Source organism: Aptenodytes patagonicus, chromosome 2, assembly GCF_965638725.1.
Source record: "Aptenodytes patagonicus chromosome 2, bAptPat1.pri.cur, whole genome shotgun sequence".
Classification (NCBI taxonomy): domain Eukaryota; kingdom Metazoa; phylum Chordata; class Aves; order Sphenisciformes; family Spheniscidae; genus Aptenodytes; species Aptenodytes patagonicus.
This window is the reverse complement of record NC_134950.1, coordinates 26,240,972-26,264,793: the sequence shown is the minus strand read 5'-3', so window position 1 is coordinate 26,264,793 and position 23,822 is coordinate 26,240,972. Positions and strand designations below refer to the sequence as shown.

The following is a 23,822-nucleotide window of genomic DNA, read 5'->3' as shown; positions in this document are numbered from 1 at the left end:
TATAATATCTAAATATAATATCTGACTGTCTTAGCTTTTGTATCTAAAACCTATCACCAGGAAACAGGTTTCAAAATACTGCAGGAAACCCTTCTCACAAATTTTAGAGGAAAAACCCACAAACCCAAATGAACAACAGTCAGCTCACGTGTTCCACAACATCCTCATGTGGAAGCAAGCAGGTACCCTCTGAGGATCAAGTCCCTCCTGCACTTTGCTTCCCTATGCAGCTCAGGTTCCTGGGATGGAAGTGACTGAAGGGCAGTGGATGGGGGTGTGGATCCACCCCCATCTTCTGGGCCAGCCCCTGGAACTGCAATCCTAAAAGACTCTAGAAAGGACACCTCCCATAGGAATTTTTGTCCTTGCTTTTGGCAATTTTTTGTGGGCATTTGAACTTCCCCCTGTAGAATGCAATTTTTGTTTCTTTCACTTAGGTGTGTCTTCTTTAGTTTAGAAGCAAACAAAAAACAATGTCTTCTTTCTTGCCTGAAAAAATGTTCTCACAAAACTTTTCTGTGTGCAACCTCTTACAGTGTGCTACACAGCCTTGCTGGTTCCTATTTTCTCTACTAAAAATTTTGTTCAACTATTTCTCCTATTAGAGGGAAAGAAGGAAGTAAAAAATGAAGTGTTACAGAGATCACTCACCTATGGCATAACTAGGCTAAATTTAGATGATACTCCCTATTTTACCAGTAAAATAAGCAAACTCTAGTTTCATGGTTTAGATATGTTTGTGCTTCTAGTTAAAAGCACATCATCACTTCTACAGAAATGGACACAACTTCACCGGTTATCAGAGATCACGTTTACTTCCATCCACTGTAAATCTGCTCTGTACATTCAGACTTACTGGATTCCCAAGGAATCAGAAGAGCGTTCAAAGTGAAAGAACCGCTCTGTATGTGTGTCTGTTCATGGGAAGCAGGGCGTTTGCAAACGTGCAGCTGACACAATGGTTTAAAACTCACTCTTCACCAAAACCTTAGCCAGGGCTCATGGCCGATGAACTGCAGGATGCAGGTCTTTGGACGATTCTCACTGCCATTACTCAGACTGCTCTGCAGCATCTCTGGTCTTCTGCGTGGCTTTCTGACATAGAAACAATTGCTTGGCAATTCTAAATCTTGGCCTTTTACCATTTTCTTTCTAAGATCTGCCATCTTTTCACATCTTGAGTGATGTGCTATACAAATTTTGTATTGGGCATTATGAGATCCTAAAGTACACAACCTCTACTTGCCCAAACCGCTTAACGTTTTCAGGGAAACTTAATTTGGGCAGGGTGAAAGGTAAATCCCGAAGGCAATTTAGTTCTTGTACTGATGTTGTTAGAGGATAAACATACGTACACTTATGTGTCTATCTATCTATCTATCTATATGTACACACAGACATACATTTTTTTATGCTTCTTTAGCTGACAGCTAAAAAAGTTAATCTGCTTCAGTATTGGTCAAGGACCACTTGAGGACCATCTGGATGAAGTCACACAAAAATCAAATGGAGTTGCCACAGATCTGGCTACCCCGCTTGTAATTACACCATTAGAGAACAAACGCAAGAAGCCTTGGTCGGTTGAATGTAAACCTTCATTATTCTTATTGTAGAAAAAAAGAAGTATGAGCTTGTATTCGTGAAGCAGAAGCCTGAACTGTAACACTCGGTGGTGTTGCTCTGCCCTCTGCAGACTAGATCGTATAATTACATCTTACCCCAAATTACATACTTTTAAAGCACACCTAACACAACAGAATAAAAGTTTTCAATGTGAATTAAACATACATGGGCACTACCTTCTAACGGCGCACTGTGACATTGCCAGTCGTGAGTAAGGTAAGCCAGGTGTACTCCTGAGGCAGCAGGTGTTTTCTGTCTGTTCTCACTGAGTCCACACTGCCCACTACGTCTGGGAAGTAATTACTGCCGGAACAGCACCAACACCCGGCATCCAAATTCAGAATGGAGTATAGGAAATATTTATGTCTGTGACTCTAACGTATGCCACGCAGCATTTCTTCATGATGGAGAAACAAGATTTGCTCCAGCTCCCATATGTGGAGCAACTTCTTCCTGGTACTAAGAACAGTTTTCTACAGCAAGATCTAGGGGACAGCAAACGCTGTGATTCCTTGACTGTTCTCCCTCTTTTAAGTGACCAGTAGGAAGCTTGTGATAACCTGCCTTGACTGATACACAAAGGTACCAGCATCCCACTCTGCAAGAAATTTAGCTATATGCCACCTCCCACAGCAACCGGCTCCATCTTTTATCCCAGGTAAACATCCAAGAAATGTGGTAAGTGCATCCACCTTTACGAGCTCTCTAATTTAATGTGCTCTCCTCGCATTACCTGGTTAAGAATGTTAAAGCTCATTTACTTCCCAGGTATTTGGTGCATCCCCACTGATGTGAGAAAACATCCAAGTACTTACTGTTTCTTATGAGCTGGACAACTTTTTTGTATTAAGGGCATTTCATAACCCTTCTGTCAGAGAAAACATAGTCCTACATCATTTTCATAAGGCTTCTCTTGGATAGGAACAGCACACTAGAATTCACACAACATACAATTCAGATTTGTTCCAATTTTTTATTTTATTGAAGTGTCGACATTTGAAAAAACACTTTCCTCAAAGCACACATGCCAAGTCCCAGGCATCGTATGTGGCCCTCACAAATGAGCAGCACCTGACACTCCTTTACTCCATCCCCTTCCAGGCTGCCCTGTCTGCAGTTATCGGGTGTCACACAACAGGCAAAACCGGTCAGGTCTTGTGCAAAAAGAGCCTGGCAGGAAGGAAAATTTGCCTACGCAGCTCCCAACACAGTCCCTTCGCTACTGTGTGACTACCACATATGCTGGTTACATGACCCAAAGACTCACATGTCAGGAAACAAGAGAAGTGGTCAGCCTTTCAGCAAGTTGCAGCTTCCAGTGCCTAGCATTTGCGGAATACCTTCAGTACAAAACTCAAATGGGCGTTCAGAAAAACGAAATCTTTATTCAATTTTATACAATGCAGAGCTTGCAATATGTAATGCTATTGTGCTTCTCTAAGTTAAATTTTATGGCAGGGCAAGATCCTTAACAATTTCTCTTCTGAGCTATATTCAGCATCTGGGTTGGACACCCTCCACAGTTTACAGGTAAAACAAGTGAGATATAATTAGAACAGCACATTAAAATTTGATAAAGAAAAGCTATCAAAATGTACTATCTACATCAGAATTGGATTCCTATCCAGAAGTACTGCAGGAAGACAGATTGAGAAAAGCTGGTGTGGCATTAAACCACCAACTACATTTCCAGGTGAATGCTTTTGCATGGATTCTCATTTTGTCATCCTCCGTTGCTTTTGTTTTGTTGAGGGATCTGCTGCAGACTAATGCTGCAGGCTAGAAAATTTCCAAGCATATCACCCAAGCAAAATGAAAGTCTCAAGTTTTCACGTTGCCCATTTCACAAACAGAAATAGTATTACTTCTTCCAAAGTAAAAAACTGGAGGAAAACAATAGTCGCATTTATACTTAGCAAAACTGTTCTCCAGTACTTCCGTTTGACAACAGCTGAATGGCATTCTTCAACAAAATTCTTTACATAATCCCTGCTATCTCAGATAACCGACACGGAAGTATCACTTAGGGTCTGGGATACATTTCGAAAACCTTGTGCTATCTTACAATACCTTCATCAAATGAACATTCAAGCTCCAATTTTACCTTTCTTTACATTCTTTTCATTTGAGGACTTTGGAGTGGTTTATAACATGTAACTGAAGAAAGCACAGCAAGGGAAATCAAATACTTAATACCACTCCTCTTTCCAACAAAACAATTATATTTAATGACATAGTAACTATTCTCAGGTCTAGAAATATGTTAAATCCTGTAATGAAAAACAATCCAATAAGCACTATTTCTGCACGCGTTTAAAACTTCACTTGGACAAAGAGCTGTCATATCCCACCATTCTGACCAAGGCCAGAAACAAGTAACTACTCTTGAATAAACACGATGATTTCAGGGGAATGCACAGGTTTCCACTTACATTTACCAACTAAGATTCTCTTCTAACATTTCCAGTGCTTAGAGTACAGTCTTAATGGCGTTAGTGATACAATCGCCTGACAACAATCTCTACCCAGAAAGAGAACTCTCTTTCTACAGCTCTGCGGGCTAACAGAAGACTGAGGGATGAGGTGACCTAGGAGAAATGCTGACTAATGTTGTCAATAGATATTGGTGTTAATATTTTTTACTTCTCCTACGCTTTTAGTCCTTTTGTCTCAATTCCTTCCTAGCCTCCCCTTTTCAAGTGCTGCAGGCTGTCTTCTTGTCATAAAAATCACTAGAACGGATGTCTTGAACTTTTGTTTCCACACGATTTGCTCCAACACGCTTGGTAGTGCGAACTGTTCCAGAGGGGGTGACTATTTCTGTTGGTTTGTTTAAAACAGGGTACAGGAGACATGCTCCTTTTCCAGCTCAAGTAAGATGTTAGGATTCCCCCCCCCGTTTCCTGCTCACAAGTTGCAGGCCTTACTTGTTCCCTACATTGTGGCACAGGTTCCAGTGCAAATCCAGGCCAAAAGAGCATCCTGTGGGGCTACTTAGTCATCAGTTTCAAATGGCCTTGGAACAGGCAAGCCAAGGCAACTCAGCACTTTTTGAAATGCATTCTTCTTCAAGAAGAAGAATGGAAAGTAGGTTTCTTCTTCTCTAGAGCTTGTTAATAAATTACATACTACTGCTGGGTTCTTCTCTCACCATTAGCACTGATGTTCTCTGGGAATGGAAATCGCTCAGGCCCACCTGAAGAAAACCCAGGAACACTTACTGCTTACAGTCCACACGGGGGCTATCTCTTCACAAAGGACAGAAAGGCAAGCAGACCTCTTCCAGCAGCTGATTGAGCATTAAACAGCTGGTCTCTGGGTCTGTCCTTCTCCTGAACCTGCAGTTTTAGACTCTAGCAGTTGAAACTTCAGCCTGAAACACCAATTGCATTGAAAACAATACATGACCCTAAATATATCTATACCATTATGCCAAGCAGTACCTCTCCAAAGCCAACTCACCTCTGAACCTACTAGCAAGGCCGCATGTGGCACTGGAACAGGCACTCGAGAGCACAGAAGCACTGCGTACCTAAGCACTGCCCGGCGTCCCAGGCACACTTCTGGTCCTCTGCAGGTTCTAAAAAAACACTCACGGAGGGGGAAGGTGAGCGGGATGCAGAGTACATTATGCCTCTGGTCACTACCGGGATCTGCTCTTCCAGAGGGGTACAGACAAAGCGACAGATTCGAGAAATGACCTCTATAAGAGAGACCATGCAATTGTTTTGGAAAAGCTCAGAAAAAGAACAGATTGACAATGTACAGATTAGGGCCGTGAGCAACACTTCACAAAAAGAGAAATGGCTCTGCATAGCTAAAATTGCACAAAGTAAGTGATTTTGAATTTATCTGTACAGTATCACATACTGCATAGCAAAAATACTGACAGACTTTGTATTTTGAGACACTTTTCAATGTAGTAATTGCCAGGACTGGTAATCCTTTCCTTCCTCTCTGCCCGCCCAAAACCCAAATCCATCTCCTGTGTTATTTATACATAATGAAAAGAAAGAGCTCATAAACTATAGTGACATTAACTGTAATCAAGACAATTCACCAAGTAACGTGATACAGGAAGTAGTTTTACAATGTTACTGGGGGAAGGGAGTGTGTTGAAACAGGACAGTTACACTTTCTGAATATGTACTTTTTTGAAGTGAAGCTGAAGTGAAAGCTAAGTGGAACTGAAAAAAAAGTGGGGATATATATATTTTCTCACTCTTAAAAGCCTCAGCCTTTTTTCCCTTGCAAATATTGATAGAAGAGTCATATACTCTTCAGAATCTCTTTAAAATTGCACAATATTTAATAATTGCACAGTAACTTGTTCACCTCTTGCAGTGAAGGCTGAAGGGAAGTCCAAGAAATTCACTGTGGTAAAAGTCTTTAGTCAGCAGAAAGTGCTTTGAAGCAAGCAGTAGGAACTAGAAGGAGATTTCCAGCACCTGCAGTTTTTGGCTACTGGTGGGTAAAATAAAGTTTTGGGGTGTGCTGAAACCTTCGAGGTGAGAGCTGATCTCACAGTAATTTTTTAAGAGATCTACAACCACTTGCTCATTAACAGCTATGAGCAAAGCAGAACAGCAGTATTATTTTCCGTACAGAAATTCATACGCTTGTGTGTCATGGCTGCATCCCAACCCACCATTTTGAGTCCAAGATTTTGCAGACATGGGAAATAAGGCTCTCTGCTAGATACGAGGAGCAGTCTCAAGGTGCTTTGCCCCATGCCTAAATCTATTATCTCTTCCTTTCTTTAACACTACTGAGTATGAGCTTTAACCTTATTTACCTTCCAGAAAGCCTCCAAATTGGTTGTTTCTTCTAATAATTCAACACCCCATATTGCTTGCAAGACATTTAAATTGAAAAAAAGTTTTCAGGTTGAAGTCAGGGTATTATAATCTATTTCTAGATATAAGTATTCAGGTTTCCATCTGTTCTCAGAAAACTCTTGAGTTTATGACCTGTTTCCACACAAGTAGGTACCACACACAAGAGGACTTCATTCTGCATGTTTACCACAAACCCACCGAAGCTGCTGGTCTGTTTGGAGGTCAGTTAATTCATCAATGGATCTCCAGCTGCACTGACAAGCATATGCTCGTGCTCCTTTCTTCTTTATCATCTTTGCTCTTAGTTTACTGAGCTCAGGCATGTTATTCCTGCCAATCAAGTGAATTCAGTTTAGGATCATGCATTTTTTTTTTTTAAAGAAGAAAGATTCATGAGGCCATTTCAATTCAGAAAAGCTCTTAAGAACATTTCTGAGTACCACTGTTATGAATTAATTTAGGGATATGTTTAAATTCTGTTTTGAACACAATCCTTTCCTGAGAGCACCCTCGGTGCATAGTTGCTGTATACTCACATCAACTGGAGATTGATGTTTTTGTAAGCAATGTTCTCTGTTGGGTTTAGAAACCCTGTGCCAGCCTCCAGAGAAAGAGTTGGGAAGAAAACCAGGTAGCGTTAATCCGTGTGTTAAGAAATTATCCAAAAATGTATTTATCTTACCAGACTTACTGTAAGAATTCCTATGCAGAATGGGTACAACTACAGAGTTAAACTTTTCATCAGGAACTGTTACTCACGATGATTGTTAAAGTGACTGAAATGAAATGGCCATCAGAGAGAAGAATGTACATCAAACCACAAATAATTCCTGTGCAAACATCAACCACAACAAATGAAAAATCAGCATGGCTGTTACAAAACCAAGTTGTTTCAAAAAACAAATGAAAATTTGGCATTTTAACTATCCCTGCTCTCATGAGCTCCTCCTGGCCATCAATCACTGGCCACTGAATTGCTCAAAACCAACATTAACAAGCCCAGCTAAATAAAGAAAACCCAAAACAAACATCAAAGGAAGAATTTTTTGAAAAAGAGGTCAGACACCTATGCATGGAAGGCAAATGTTTAATCTTAAAGTTTGCTTTTTAAAATTCAGGTTAGTCAAAATAAATAGCTAAATATCTTGCTAAAGATTACAGATTTTAATCAATGTTACAAGTATCTGATACTAATGCCTTTCATGTCTTTTTTTTTTTAAACTTAATTAATTTCAACATCTCAGAAGCAGGTAACTTAGACTTCGAGTAAATAAAAGAATCATCTATTTAACCTTTCCAGCTACCAAACTCATCTCAGGAGACTAATGCAGCACTGTATTTCTAACACTGCTTTAAGTAATGGGAAAACAAAATTTTCATTCAGAGAGAAATACAAACTTCAAAACTGGAAGGCAAATACAGGAAAAACCTAACATGTAATATAAGAAAAATAATGGAAAAGGAGATGATGTATCCATTACTGTTCTACTCCAGCTGCCACACCCCCTGGTGGCCAAGCACATACTCCGAACACATCCACGACCTCCGTCAGTTAACGGGCAATACGAAGACTTTACTAAAATAAGAGGAATTCAAATTCGACGTCTGTATTAGGAGCATGCCTACTACATTACCCTTCACTAAGTCTTGGCATTAGATACAGTTTTAGAGAAACTGGAAATAGGAACTTCTTAATTTTAAGTCTTAAAAAAAATAAAAATAACTGAAGTCAAAGACATCACAATATAACAAGAAAACAAAAATCCCACCCCTCCATTTAACCAAACCTTGCTTCAAAAACAAGTCTGTTAAGAAATCGAACTATTTGATTTTCACTGAACATGACAGCATAATACTTGATACTGGAAAAAAGAAAATCCGACTCGAACATTCACAGTCTGTATGACTGAAGGTATGGTCAGAAGTACATGCTGAACAGTCTGCATTTATTTTGTAGGCATCCTGCAATGGCACACCAGAGGCCAACCCATCACACAGATTATCTGCTTATTTCAGCAGTAAAGTTGCCTTTTGATCCATGAAACTTGAATTCTTTTTAAAAGCAGAGAGGGAGAGTGGTGGGGGAAGAAATGGAAAGGCATGAAAGCAGATTATGGGAGATGTTGCATCCCTCTCCCTGCAGACTCTCCCACCTGAACACCGAACAGGTTGCACACATGCTCCTTTTTAAGGTAACACAGGAGTGCTCACGACTTTTCACCTTTCCCATTCCTATCAAGCCCCAAAGCACAGTAACACAATACTAATACCAAACCCACCTCAGACATACCTGAAAAAAAGATAATCACAGGACTGATCCCAGATGTAGTCATTGAAAAGTGACACACGAAAGTCGCAAGCAGTACAACGTAGTTGATCACATGTTCTGGTCAAAAAAGGACAGAAAGCTCCAAGAGCTTATTACAATCAGAGAAGCTACACAGATCGTAACTGTTTTAAAGCACAGCACTCACTCAGAAATACTAGAAGCAAGGTTACCTGTAATCTTAATTTTTTTACATCTCTGGCACATTCATTATGGTATGTGTTTTAACTATATGATCATGTATTATTTTTACAGGTTCCTAACCTCACTGAACACATAAAATAAACTGATAATCTCTTAATATATTCTCTTTGGTCTTCCTCACTGGTATGGCACCTGACTCGCATCCAAATACGCATCAAGTGCATAATTACTTGCTGCAAAAAAATCCCACATGGAAATGCAATAATGTTCTATAGGATGTTGGCGATAAATCTTTAAAGTACCTCTCCTGCTACGTTCAGCTGCAGCTGCAAAGCACTCTGGCTATTTTCAGTTCAGGCTCTGGGATGATTTAAACCAGCCCACTGATTTAAGTCACATACTCGGCATCACACAGAAAGCTGAAGAGAGGCAGGGAAAAATAACAATACTCTACAGCAGCGATTTCCTTAACTACATGTTACTGATTTTTGGAGTCTCATGTCTCATTTGCACACATCTTTCAACTCCTCAGATGAACAAAAGATCTAGTGGTCAATAGCAGAGGACTGGAAGGGACCACCTGACTTCAACTGCAGTTACAGGCAGCCACATATTTAGATGAATATAGGGCTGTCCTGTCCAGTTCAAATGCAGAACTCCGTACCACCACAGAAACACAGTTCTGAATAAAAATAATGATAAAGCAAGCGGGACATTTTTTTTCACGTTTCCTACCTTTTTGAAATATTTGTTCCTATGCCATATGGTGAAGAGCTTCCACCCAGGTACACTGGACAGCATCTATATGGATTTCATTAAAAAATATTAAATTATAGCAAAACATTTTGGAGAAAGTAGTATAATGCTTCTCCTAGTTTAACAGCATGGTATTTCTAAAATAATATTTATTAAATATAGGCAAAGCATCTGAATGATTACAAAGTATAGAATTTTAAAATTTTCATTACCAGGGTGTTCAGAGAAAAACTCTATGATGACAACCACTCTCTATACCAAATATACATGGGACTATATATTGCAGCATGTGATAAATCTGTATGTCCATAAGGCAAAGAAAGCTGTGGTTCAATAACTTAAATAAACTTACAATAAATAATTTTGACCACATGAAAGCACACTAGTAATTCTTCAAAATTATCTTTGTTTACCTTTGTTTTTCTTTAAAAAGAGTGCTTCTCTAAATACTCAGTTTCTTTCTTAGTTAATAACAACACAGATTAAACAGTAGTAATATTATTAGACTAACAACAAGCTATAATCAAGCTATGTTCAACCAGCCAAACCATTTTTCACTTACCTTTTCCTATGAGCTTGTACAACAGCACTATTGCTTTCAGGTGTGAGACTTGCAGAGTTAGACTTCAATTTCTATTTAAAAAGTAATCAAAGAATAAAAGGCAGCATTACAGCAAGGTAACAATATTCTGTTTTACTTAATAAGCAGGAGCTAGAAAATCTCAGTCACAGAAGAAGGGGAATAAGAATTTCGGAATTTTCTTGCTCAGGTTTCTGTGAGGCTCCTTGAGACAAAAGCTGCTGAAGTAACAGATAAATGAGGAATGAGGCTTCTCTTCCCATACTGAATTCCCAGCTCTGCCTGAAGGAATTCAACACCACATGATCACTTTACTTTACAATCAAGACTTAGTATTTCATGCCCTCTTCTTAATAATTTTGCTTTTAAAAACAGTTTTAATTTAGGAACCTTCTCCCTCAATGTTTTCGAGCTTTTGTTTTACTGAAAACACATCAAGGACTTAAATTATTCAAAAAGATAAAGTGTCTTTGAAAAGTTTCTTATTTGCTGCACATAAAACAGTTTATCTGAATTCTAAAATACTAGAATTCTAGATCCTAAATGGGAAGTCCTAGGGATATAAAATAATAAAATTATACAGATTTACTGACATAATTCTCTCTCACTCAGACATACGTATTGTGGTATACAAGTGTTTTTTGTTGGTTCAGATTTAGCCACTCTGTTAGAAATCAAAGACAAACAAAGCAAAACCAACGTCACTCATGAAAGTAAGAGAATCTGCACAGGGGGTTATTAAGTATAAATAACACAATTTTCTACTGGTGATACCTAAATGAATATCTATCTTCTGTGTCTTCTATCATTATGACTGTCTTGACGATGTAAATTTGCGGCTTCATCTCCATCTCCTGCTGTCACGCAACAGAAGTCATTTGCAGATGGTACAAAACAGGGAGCAGTGGTTGGTATGCCAGATGACTGCACTGCCATTCAGAGGGACCTCAAAAGACTGCAGAAATGGGCTGAGAGGAATCTCTTGAAGTTCAACTAAGGGGAAATGCAAACTCCGGCCCCTGGGGAGGAATAACCCTCATGCAGCAGAACACAGAGGGCTGACCAGCTGGAAAGCAGCTTTGCAGAGAAGGCCGTGGGAAATTTGGTCGATGATAAGTTGACCATGAGCCAGCAGTGTGCCCTTGCAGCACAGAAGGCCAACAGCATCCTGGGCTACATTAGGAGGGACATTGCCAGCAGGTCAAGGGAGGTGATCCTTCCTCTCCACTCAGCACTGGTGAGACAGAATCACAGAATCATTTTGGTTGGAAGGGACCTCTTGAGATCATCTAGGCTAACACCGCCCCCCCCCCCCCCCCCCCCGCTCAAAGCAGGGTCAGCTTCAGCAGCTTGCCCAGGACTGTGTCCAGTTGGGTTTTGAAAATCTCCACAGATGGAGACTCCACAACCTCTCTGGGGCAACCTGTCCCAGTGTTTGACCACCCTCGCAGTAAAAAAGTGTTTTCTGGTGTACGGGTGGAATTTCATGTGTTTCAGTTTGTGCCCATTGCCTCTTGTCTTGTCACTGGGCACTACAGAGGAGAGTCTGGCCCCTTCTTTACTCCACTCATCAGGTATTTACACACATTGATAAGATCCCACTGGAGCCTTCTCTTCTCCAGGCTGAACAGTCCCAGCTCTCTCAGCCTCTCCTCACATGAAAGATACTCCAGTCTCTTAATCATCTCCATGGGCCTTTGCTGGAGGCTCTCCAGTAGCTCCATCTCTCTCTTGTACCGGGGAGCCCAGAACTGGACACAGTACTCCAGATATGGCCTCATAGACATGTCTGGGGTGCTGTGCCCAGTACAAAAGAGACATGGACACAATGGTGATTAAGGACTCAGACCATCTGACATACAGGTAGAGGCTAAGAGAGCTGGAATTGTTTAGCCTGGAGAAGACAAGGGTCAAGAGAATCTTATCAATGTATAAAAATACATAACGGGAAAGAATAAAGAAGACGTAGCCAGACTCTTCAGTGGGGCCCACTGACAGGAGGAGAGACAATGGGCACAAACTGAAATACAAGAAATTCCAGTTAAACACATGAAAAAACTTCTTTACTTCTTGTGAGGGTGGTCAAACACTGGAACAGGTTACTTAGAGAGGCTGTACAGTCTCCATCCTTGGAGATATTTAAAAGCTGTCTGGACACGGTCCTGGGCAACCAGCTCTATGTAGCCCTGCCTGAGCAGATGGCTGGACCAGATGACCTCTAGAGGTCCCTGCCAACCTCAACCATTCCGTGATTCTGTGATATTTGACACTGTGCTCTATCTTGAACTAGCATTTCCTTTAACTTCCTGTAACTGCCTGGGTAAGACCATCCCTTTATACCTCTCCTGTTCCTCACTATAGGATTGTTGCATTTTCCTTTCTGCTTTATTTTCCAAGTTTATCCTACAGGTTGTTTTAGTCCATTTTTTGCTTTAAAACGGTTGTAGTTTACGGTGCTTTTCTTTCCATCGCTGAGCCTCATCCGTTCTGCATTTCTCCAGACTCCTACTCACCAGAGGTGTTTTGGCAAAGCTGCTGTCGTTGCAGATTTCATCAATAATATCATCTATATCTTCTTCACTGCTGCCAGCACTCATTAACAGTTTAGCTGATCTGAAAAACAAACAAATGAGCCTTCATTCTGTAGCATGACCAGAGCAGTTCCAAGAATTGTAAATTAAAACATAAAATTAGTTACAGACTTTTTCTTCTAATATTTCTGTAGTATCTAAGGTAGGCCATGCAAATCATGACTGGACAGATGTAAACTGCAGGATGATGCCTTTCAGTCCCTGTCCTGTCATAGGTCTTACTTTTGCTTGCTTCTTTTATTTCCAACCCTGAATAAAACTATGATAATATAGCCCATGCTGCACTTACTGAGCAACAAATTGGACAGCCCTGATTTTTCACATTAATCTTCAGCAGCAGGAATATAAAAAGGTCAGAGGGAGTTCTCTCCTCATGCTATACAGCTGCAGGGGTTCTGAAGGAATTCCTGCCAAATTGTATGCATTTAGAGAGATCACCTGCACTTTGCTTTCACTCAAGTGAGGAGTCTTGTCACTCAAGTCTGCTGTTTGCTAGCTCTTTGTCAAGGAAAGGGAGGCCTGTAATACTGCTGCATCAACCAATCAAGAACAATTCTACTCCTGAGAAAGAAGAAAACTCTGTAATTTTTTAAAATACTGTAATTAGATTGACTAAACTTAGGTGCTCATCTAACCATTATGCAAACAAGAGGGAAGTCCAGTAACGTGGCCAAAGGTAGTGGGCTTGTAGGTCTTGTATTAGTCATTTGGCTCTTCAAGAGCCTTGCCTGGGACTCTGAGATGCCTGTTGGGTAAGCGCTCAGCAGCCCACCTGTGGAGACATCTGGCCAAGCCCCTCTGGTACACAGACCTTCCAACCGGAGTCTGAGACACCAGTGAGGGCCGGGATGGAAACCCGAGGGCAAGTAAAGACACCTGTGCAGGTTGGGATGGAAACCTGAGGGCAGGCAGCGGTGTGGCAGACCACTTGGCAGTACTGTCAGCAGTGACCCTGTCATGACTGAAACTGTTGGTATTCAGACCATCTTTTTTCAAATTGTGAAATGTGAGGTGTATACATGAAAGTGTAGGGTGTAAATTATGCGCTTACTGTAGAATATACAGTTAATAGAAAAAGTATGAACAGAATACATAAATGACTGAAGTATCAACAGAATGTTTGATTGATACTATTGCTGAAGTTCTTCCTGCTCTAAGTTGCAAGATTTATATATATTTTATATATATACCACGAGATCAGTTACAAAGCTAAGTAACCCTTGATCCTAACTCACAAGCAAATTAGTGGAGCTTTTAACGCCATATTTAATCCGAGGTTTGGGATACTCCCGAGAGACAAAGACTATCTGAAGTAACTCAGCTCGCTGGCACACGACTGAGGTGTTTAAAAATAAGGACGGTAGGGGATATTCGTTGACCGCCGGCCAGCGTTTCCGTTCCCGAACCTCGGTATCTTCGGTTCCTGACGGGTCTCGCCGGACACCGATCCCCTCCCGCCCCCGAGGGCGGGCTGCGCGCCAGCCCAGCGGCCGCCCGCTCGGCGGGGAGGTGCGTGAGGGCGCCGGGACCGACGTAGGACCGCTAACCTGCCCTCCTTCGCCGCCGCCGCCCCCTCCTCCTCCTCCTCGCTGACGCCGTGCCGGTGGCCGCCCGCCGCCCCCCGCTCCGGCAGGCGGCAGAGCCGCCTCTCCACTTCATCCAGTAATCGGTCCAAGTCGTCCGCCATCTTGCCGCCGCCAGCGGTTGCCAAGGCGGCCCCGCGCCGGCAGGGGCGGAGTCTCTGTGCCCGGCGGGGTGTGGGGGGTGCCTGTGGGGCGCCTGTGGAGCTCGTCCGCAGCCGAGCCCCCGGCCCGCCCCGCCTGCCGCTCCGCCACCCCGGGAAGCGGGAGTGAGGAAAAAAAAAAACAAAAACGCACAGAGCCGCTAGGCTCCGCCCGTAGTCGGCAGGATTCGAACCTGCGCGGGGAGACCCCAATGGATTTCTAGTCCATCGCCTTAACCACTCGGCCACGACTACACATACTTACATATATTTCTGCGCCACACTAGCTCTAACTACCCGAACTGCCGCCGCGCCGAACCGAGCCAGGCTGGGCCGCTCTGTCCCGGCCAGCCGCCTCAGAACGGGCCGCCGCGCCGAACGGAGCCAGGCTGAGCCGCTCTGTCCCGGCCAGCCGCCTCAGAACGGGCCGCAGGAGCACGGCCAGGCCGCCGTCAGGAACGTTTTAGGGAAACGTTACCTGATACAACTGTGAGGATTATGGTTTGGTATTTAGGGCATGTCTCCTCATGGGGTGATGTGAAAGACATAAAATAGAGTTTATGCTGAATATATTTGTAATATAGTTCAGTATGCTGTATATTGGTCTGTTTAGAGCAAAAAGAAATGGTTACACTTCGCTAAGTCCTGCAGGAGAAGCCTGTTTTTTTGCATAGATTAGAAACACTTGTGGAGAGAATGGCCCTAGCCCCCATAAAAACAAGTACGCTCCCAAGCAGGCGTCCTCTACAGCACTTGGGGGAACTTGGGGCAGGCTCTGGGACGGACAGGGAGATGCTGGCAGTACTGGGCTGGGGGGGCGGCTGGTTCCAGCCAGTTCTGGCCGGTTCCATCCGGTTTCAGCTGAGGCCCTGAGGGAAGCGGCTGCAGCCCCGCACCGCCTCCCGCCTGGCTGTGGGGTTTCTGGGGCTTCGTGCAGTAGTACTACAGGCCTCCCTTTCCTTGACAGACAACTTAAGCAAGCGGGATTTTTTTTTTTTTTGCGCTTTATTTAGCATTTTTGAGGAAAGTTCCATAAAACAGGGTCTTGCCTATCGCTGTGTTAATAAATCCAGTCAAACGTAGTATCAGTCACTGGTCTTCCAATGCGTGCTCCGGCCCCCTCTGTCTTCAGAGACAAGCGGAAGGTCAAATGTCTCAAGCTGGCCGTGCTGCCAGCTTTGTCAATGCCAATACTTTGAGACAAACAATGGAGGTGAATGCTGTATATTACTATATTTTATTGGAAACCCAAGGAAACAAACGAGAGAGAGAGAGAGAGGTCCTGTTAAGCAAAACAAAGCATTGCTGTCTCCTCAGGTCAGCTGACAGAAAGCCCGGTGCTCGTCCCCCCCTGTTGCCAAGACTGTTCAAAATTTGTCAGCCCATGATGAAGTGGGGGCTGCAGTCCTTAACAGCTCCAAGCAAAGCCTCTCGGTTACAAGGTGTTTTACAATTCTCCTGGTATTCCAAGTAATGAGTTGCAAGCCCTGTTTGAATTCCCTCGTACTTAAGCTTTTATTTCATCATTCCATTTTCCTCCTCATGCATCTTGGGGCTTCGTTAATACCCCAGCCCCTATCATAGCAGTGCTGCTGGGGGAGATGTGTTGGGTAGAACAGTTGTGAGCCTTCCCTGGGTTGATGTGATGGAAGAAACTAAATAGTGTTGATGCTGCTCCAGCTCTTTTAAGTGGTCCCTTGGTCAGGACTCGGTGTCATGTAGGTAAATTCAATCCAGAAGAAGTGGATTTTTTGGTGGAATTTTTACATTCATCTCTCGCAGCTGTGGAGAGTTTAAACTAATCACAATTCTCCCCAGTATGCTATCATCTCTGTAATTTGAAAAAGGATCAGGAGCCCACAGGCTTGGAAAATCTTGAAGGAACTCTTGTCCTGAAATACATCATCACATGTGGAAAAGACCACTTGCTGCATCATCTTAAAGGAGCTTAAGAATGCCGAAATCCAGTATCATTCTGGCATTCTTTCAAATGGCCTTAGAAATCTGAGTACATTTGCTTTTGACTGCAAAACAGCTTCTTTCCCTTTCGATCAATCCCGTGGCTGTCAATGTGTCTGCTGCAAGGTGCCAAAAACGTATGGAGTGTCTATGGGATAACACTGCCAAAGTCAGGGGTGCCTCAAGGCCTTCTCCCATGAACCCGCTGCAGCATTTGCTCAGTTGGAAAGCATTTGAAACAAAAAAGGAAAAAAAAAAAGAAAAAAAGGAGGCACAGACCTTTAAAAATTCCTTAAACTGCAATGATTGTTTTTGTGCAGATTGCTGCCTGCTGTTTAGATCCTTGTTGTTCAAAACTTCTGAAAGGCCTGATGCAATCAAAGAGACTTACTGGGTGAAATTGATTCCAGACCAGTTCCTGGGATCACACTGAGGTGAATCTGACATACTGGGCCTTCAGCTAAGCTGTGGCCAGGAGAAAGGAGTTGAGGTCACGCCCTGAATTTTGCCCTCTCTTAGGAAATGAGTGAATTTGCTTGTGCAAATCATGTCTCCCGCTGACGGCTTATATTGGTGCAAACAGAAAGGTTACTGACTGCTGAGGGCTGGAAAAGTACAGAATGACCACTTTGTCTGATGATGATGCTTTTTTTTTTTTGATACTTACTTTGATACTTTCTCCTTCGGAAGAGAGGACAGAAAGCTGGAATGCTGTCCTGGGTGGAAGCCATCATGTTCTCTAATCCTCAAGTTACTGCAAGCTTTCTCAGTGGTGTTGATAAAACTGGATTTTGCCACCACAGTGATGAGGACAAAAAAACTTCCCAGGGCAGGATGTTAATTTGCCTCTTCTTTTTTCCCTGGGAACCAAAGAGAGCCTTAATTGAGATCGAGCAGAGCTTTCCTCAGCCCTCTTCTCTGAATGATGAACTCTCCAGGGCTTGGGTGATGACCAAGAGGTCAGCAGAGCCAAGGAATACCAAAGCTGTCATTTCCTAGTGCTACCCACTGCCAGCAAGGAGGGGAATGAATGCAGGCAGGCACTCTTCTTTTTGATGTGACGGCATGTTGCAGTCCTTTATGTCTTCCCATCTCTTGCCCCAGAAGCTAGGATGGAGGTAGCACAGTGACTGCCTCCACCAAGGTGTTCTGCTGCCTCCAGCAAATGTAGATCCAGTTCAACTTCTTCCTCCCAGTCACAGGATATTGGTCTAATCCTGTTCCTGGTCACACTCCAGTCTAATATAATTTTGCGTGACACCACACTTATTTTCCAGTAGTGGCACAATGCATCAACATGAGCAAATTCAGGCCGAATGTAGATTCTTGGCCATAATTTAACCACTAGCAAGCATTTCTGTGGATGAAATTATTCTGTGTAGAGATATCAGATTGGGAGACAACTTCTTGAAAGAGTGCTTGGCAGCAAAAATAGCAGTGTGTGCAAGATTCCTCATATAACGTTATTTGTTTGTGATGTTGAGAGACAGCCTTGGATCAGAGCACAATTTAAGCTGGAGGCCAATTCAGTCTTGGACTTCACTGCCGATCCTTCCATCAAAGGTGCCAGCTCAAAGGGTGGATTTTCAGTTTGGTTTTCTGACACAGCTGCCTCACTTATGAGGGACCAGACTGTTATCAGGACTGGAACAACTTTCAGTTACTTTCAACCTTCCCTCAAATTAATCATTTCAGGGTTAGGGTATGTGAGCACCCACCACCTGGTCCCTGGGCTACCCAGTTCTCTTGCAAAGGAAGATATTCCTGAGAAGAGCAGGTAAGTGTCCAGAGTGACAATCTGAGCCTTTGCCGTCAGGGGTAAATGTACTTTTGGATTTTTGTAGCCACACGTGCCCTTTTTCAAACGAGTGCGACGTTGTGGTGCTTACCAAGGGAAGCAGAAGGTTTTCAGGACAGTATACAAAGCAAAAAACCACTTGTTTGGGGGCCTTTTAATGAACCTGGCATAGTCTTGAAAACTGCTTATAACCATGACATTTTGATCTCCATGAGGGAATAACAAACATTGTAAAGTCGTTTCTGGAAAAAAAACCTGTTAGCTTGTAAGGCTGTGTATCAAGAGGGTCACACTTCCAAATCAATGATAATTACGTGTAACTTCAAATAAAAATGGTGTTGCCAGGCGCTGTGTGGCTTTACTGCACCTGCATTCTCTGGCACCAAGGGCGTCTGTCCCTGTAAAGTAGGGCACAGGGAGGCACATGGTGATAAAGCAGGTTAATGCAGAGGAAACATCTCATCACAAGGAAAAAATGTTTCCATCTAAAAGATAGAAATAATAATTAGTAGTAAATATAAAATAATTGGCCTGCCAGGAAGGACCTAAGCTGTGGAACATGAGTAGTAAGGAGCAAGCGTCCAGCAGAGAGGACCGGGGGCTGTTGTGGAAAAATCCTTCCTACTTGCTACCTGTTGCACAGCTGCGGTGAGAGACAAACAACACGCAAGGCCATCCAGGCTGAGGGACACAGGAGCTGAAATCAAAGCAGCGATAGTGTTACATCACCCTTGCCAAGGCTGGAAAATATTTTTCAGGGATGATTCTCCAGATGAGTTGTGAGCTGGGAATAACTAGCCCATAAGCCATGGGGTCGTGGCGCCAGTAGGGGAAGATTGCTGTTTGTGTGAACTCCATGCTAGTATCCCACTCCTCGGCAGGGCTGATTCAGACTTTTCTTCCTCAGGCCCCAGGATGCTGCATCTCAGAGGGAGTGGGAGGTGGCAGTTGACAGGGTTGGTGTTCTCACACATCAGGTTCCAGATATACTCCTTTGTTTTACTGCATAACATTTCCCTGGCTTCCTTTTCTCAGTACAAGAATCCTGTTCAGTGAAAATACGTTAGGCAGAATCCCACCTGTGTAACATGAATGCTATTTGCATGTGTGATTTTGTACAGGCTTTTACAGTTAAAATGACTTAGAAGAATGTCAAGAGGAACAACGTCTTTTGCAGCTGAAAGCTTCCTTATAAAACCTCTTGCTAGGAGCTCAATAAATGCTAAAAGGGGATCTTCATGTCTGTAAGTCAGTAATGAGGTTTTCATTTGGACTTGAAATAAACAGGTTTTTTCCACTGTAGTTAGTGCAGTTTTCAAAAGGGGGAATGATTAAGGGCAAAGTGAAAATTAAAAGCTAGAACCACCCTGATTTCAGCGGGATCAGGATTTCACATAGAAGGTGAGAATCCTGTCCATCTCGTTGCAAATATCTGTTCCTTGCTTGAGGACATGAACTGGTAGCTCTCCTTCCAGCTCCAAGTCGCTTCTCCCAGCAGAGGGCATTGCGGGGTGACATTACTGTTTTTTAGGACAAGCTAGCAGAAGGTAAACTGAACTTCAAGGGGTTGTTAGGCCGGTCTAAAATTTATTTTAATGACCTCCACTGGGAGAATAGATTATCAGCCATTTAAACCCAAAAGATGCTGCTAGCTAACTCTGTAGTTGGAAGGTAAAAGGCATTTTTCCTTGCACTCTAGAAAACCCTAATGCCTGAAAGAGAAAACTAATGCCAGAAGGCATGTGCTCTTCAGTGTCTCTACCACACAATTTATTTTCCTGTTTTAAATGACACTGTAGGCTGAATTGCAAAGGCTTGTTTCAGGCTGAGATCCTCTTGACATTCTGTAAAAAATAATAAACTGTTCCCTATAAAAATGAAATGCAGCATTAAAGTAAAAATGACGTGAGCGACAAGGAGAAGAGAGAAACTTCATCATTTGTGGTAGATATGAATGAGAAACATAATTTCGAAAAGTGGATGTAAGAAAGGAAAAGATTTTTAAAAAGTCAGAGGTGAGCTGTGTATGAAACCAAGAAGCTATGCGGTGATCAGGTACCCATGGGCAGTGCATAGCCTCCAGTACCAAGTTTCTGTCTTTCCTGCCATCTCTGCCCCAAGCCCTGCAGCCCCCCACATTACACGTCGGGAGCACATCCAGAGGACAGACAGGGATGTAGCTATCGTGCAGGGCAGATGAAGCGTCCTCTGACCCTGTCCCCACATCCTGGCCAGTTCTGTCCCATAACAGTAGTGCCAATCCCCTTTCTGGAGACAGTGGATTTACTGTACATGATCAGGTTGACTCCACAACACAGGCATCCCGTTAGGTCTCTGCAGGCAGCATTTAGTCCAGCTTGTTGTGTGGCCACCAGCAAACAGCACATGCCTTGGAAGAGGAGAGTGAGGGACTGAGGGGAGAAGGGGAGGCTGAGAGGTGCGTGGAGCAACAGTACTTTCTCTTGTTTAGCATTTGTTCTTTGGCAGGTCACAAGAGGATTCAGCGTGTTCGGAAGTGAGTACTATCATTGTAGTTTTACAGGTGGGCAGAAGGTTGTATCCTGCCCGGGCTCATCACGTAAAATCAGGACAGAAGTACTAAGAGCACTCTCATCGCTCCTGTTGATGAAGTCTTAGCTTAGTACGTTGTACACTCACTGGGCTTCACCATATTTATGTGCTGTGGTGAGAAACACTTGCAAAGTTTAAAAAGTGCAGGTGGGCAAGAGTTAAAAAGCAAATTCTCCCATCTTGATTTTTGATAGCGTTCTCACTCAGGTTAGTTTACAGTGTTAAAACCGAAGGGACTTGAACAGACCAAAGGTCCTGAATTTGAATTTCAATGAATGATACTGAGGGAGTGGTTGGGGTATTTTATAAATACCCTAAAAATGCCTAATAGGCATTCTGCTCTGGAGGACTTGAAAGGACCGTAACCTTTCCTACAGTTTAACAACACATTTCTCCATAAAACTAACTTAAGAGAAATTCCCTGCATTCCCACACTGAACACTTAGCAGTCTTTTCAAACTTATGATATAGCAGTAAATATAGCTTATAACCGTAAAATAAAGGTTATGTGGACTTGTAACTTTTTATTTTATGCTAGCTCTGTGGGCCACTAGCAAATTCTACAGGGGTTACTGTCCTGAAGTCTGCAACGAATTACATGAGTAAAGTAAGAGGAAACAAAACGCAAAACAGAAAACAACCCTCACTCTTTAAACAGACACATTGGGTGTTTAAGGGGAGAAGAAGGGCAAACAAAGGGAAGGGGAATCCACCATGAAATTCACAACTTCTCATGCTCTACAATTTCAATTTCTTTTAACATAGTTCTTTGTGCTGTACAGGGAACTTGCTAGCTTACATGGCTGTCATTGCACTCATGGGGTGTTTAATGGCTACAGAGCAACTCAAGAAAGGGTGATAGATCTCGTATGTAACGAGTAGCATTTTCTTGGAATGCTACCAATGAGATTCTGGCAACCTGTGCCAGGTGAAGCTCAAATGTTGTGCAAAATTTGGATTATTTTTACTGTGGTGTACTAAAAAAATTGGTTTCCTTGCAAATTGTATTATGGATTGTGAAGTTACAGAGCCCCTGGCTTCTACAGAAAATGTGCACTGCTTTTATTATATGGTTTTACAGGGCCTAGAAAACCTTTGGTTCTCCAGTAATGTAACTGTGAACTAAAACATAATAAAGATAGTCTGCTTTTTTTCAGTAGTGACTGTAGAGTCAAGGTGCCTCAGCTTTTGGGTTCCTGAACAGAAACTGTTTAAAGTCCTCTGCTTTCAAGAAAATAGGTGAGCAGAATTTTGTGGAAATCAGCCCTCTCTAGGGTAAATTTGTGACCTTCTCCCAGTAGTTCTGTTGTCTTGAAAAGTTTGAAGGCCAAGAGCCACCTAATGAACAGCCTTGTTTATCATGAAAAGCCAGTTTATTGAAATCTCTGTCTGGCTTCTGCAGTGATTACAGGCATTTGGACAGCATGGAAATTGGATGCATCGTTACTGACTCAGGCCCTTAGCTAAAAGAAATGCAGCCACAGCAGGAGGGGGCTAAGGAAGGGAGCAATTCATTTAGTTTTCCAATAGTATTGCAACAACATGGCCATCATAATTTAAAAGCCTTTGGAACAGTCTTCTTCATTTCCTCCTATCCCACTCCCTCAACTTTTTGTCTTGGTCTGGCTTTTGTTCGCTTCACGCAGCCTGCCAGACCAACCCGAGCCTGCCTGAACCCAACTGGTTGGTCCCTGACGTAATCCCGAATGGTGACCTGTGAGGCCGACCTCAAGATTTGCCTGGCAGAAAAGGACCCACTTGGTTTTAAAGTGCTGGCTCTGTTTTGTGATGAGCTGGCAAAGTATGTTTTTCTTTTTACTTTTATAGCTTATTCCAAAGTCCATGGAGGATACACAGCTGGCTGGCAATACCACAGCTAATTCCATGGCTGCAGAGTCTTAAAAAGCCTCCGGTGATGATGCTCAAAAGCAATGCACAGGAGTAGTGCACACTATGTAATATGTATGCTGCCTACAGACCTGCGTGCTCTCCACAAAGGCACAACATTTGTGAGGTGTTTCATTAATCTGTGGTGGAAATAAAGCACACACTTCTATAGATAGCAAGTTCTAAGTGCTCCTGATCTATGTCAATTTTGATTTTACTCCACTGCTCCTTGCCCTCCGTGTCTAATGCCACCAAAAGTGACTGACACCTTCCAGACCTGTTTTACATTTTGGAAATTGCTTGTGTCCGTGAGAGAGCAGGCTGTTGTTTTGAAACTCTTTAAATGAATATTCTGGTTCCAAAGGAATTCACATTTTTCTCTTGTTTGGTTGTTTATTGATGATAGTTCAGTTTTCTTTAGAGTATAGATTTTTATGGGCTTTCTTTTTTCTTCTTGGCTTCTGTGGGATTACCAGTAGTCTGAAAAAATCTACAGGACAAAAAGAACACAAATTTACTGAAATTTCATCTAAATCATGACCCAGAAGAGCAGCATGAAGAGAAATGAACAGTAATAACCCTTATGGAACTAATCTCATTTTCTCTCTTCTGATTAAGGGGGATTGCAAACACAATACATATCTCTGTAGTAGCAATCCCAATGATAATTCTATGAAACATGGAAACTAGACAGGTCTCCTAAACACTTGCTGGTAGCTAGGATGAGGTAGTATGTATTTTCCTGTTGTTGGGTAAAGTCACGCACCCAGTCTTTACATAATGGCTGCCTGTGGGCACTGACATGAATTATCTTACAGTAAGCATGACAGAGCTCATCACCTTCACTCAACTAAATGTCAGTGTTTCTCAATAACGTAAACAAATCAGGACATCTGCAGCTGAAGGTCACATTCCAGTTAGATTTAGGTACCTAAAACTTAGATGGGTTTTAAGCACCTCAGGAAGGCAGCGGCATCAGAGCAGGAGTTTTGGGGATTTTGCAGGTGGTGCCTAATTCTTTTTTTA

At 42.7% G+C, this 23,822-nt stretch overlaps 1 protein-coding gene and 1 non-coding gene across 2 annotated transcripts; both read right to left on the bottom strand.

Moving 5' to 3' along the window:
- Positions 1 to 2,986: 2,986 nt before the first annotated feature.
- CFAP418 (cilia and flagella associated protein 418) lies at positions 2,987 to 14,545 on the bottom strand. Its single transcript, XM_076329383.1, has 6 exons — positions 14,406 to 14,545; positions 12,781 to 12,880; positions 10,250 to 10,320; positions 9,667 to 9,732; positions 8,752 to 8,847; positions 2,987 to 6,791 (listed from the first exon to the last, which is right to left on the bottom strand). Exons 1-6 carry the CDS (start codon positions 14,543 to 14,545, stop codon positions 6,632 to 6,634), a joined length of 633 nt encoding a protein of 210 aa, XP_076185498.1. The 3' UTR covers positions 2,987 to 6,631.
- A 209-nt stretch (positions 14,546 to 14,754) lies between these two features.
- TRNAS-AGA (transfer RNA serine (anticodon AGA)) lies at positions 14,755 to 14,836 on the bottom strand. Its single transcript has one exon. It is a non-coding gene; the product is annotated as a tRNA-Ser (tRNA).
- Positions 14,837 to 23,822: the final 8,986 nt, after the last annotated feature.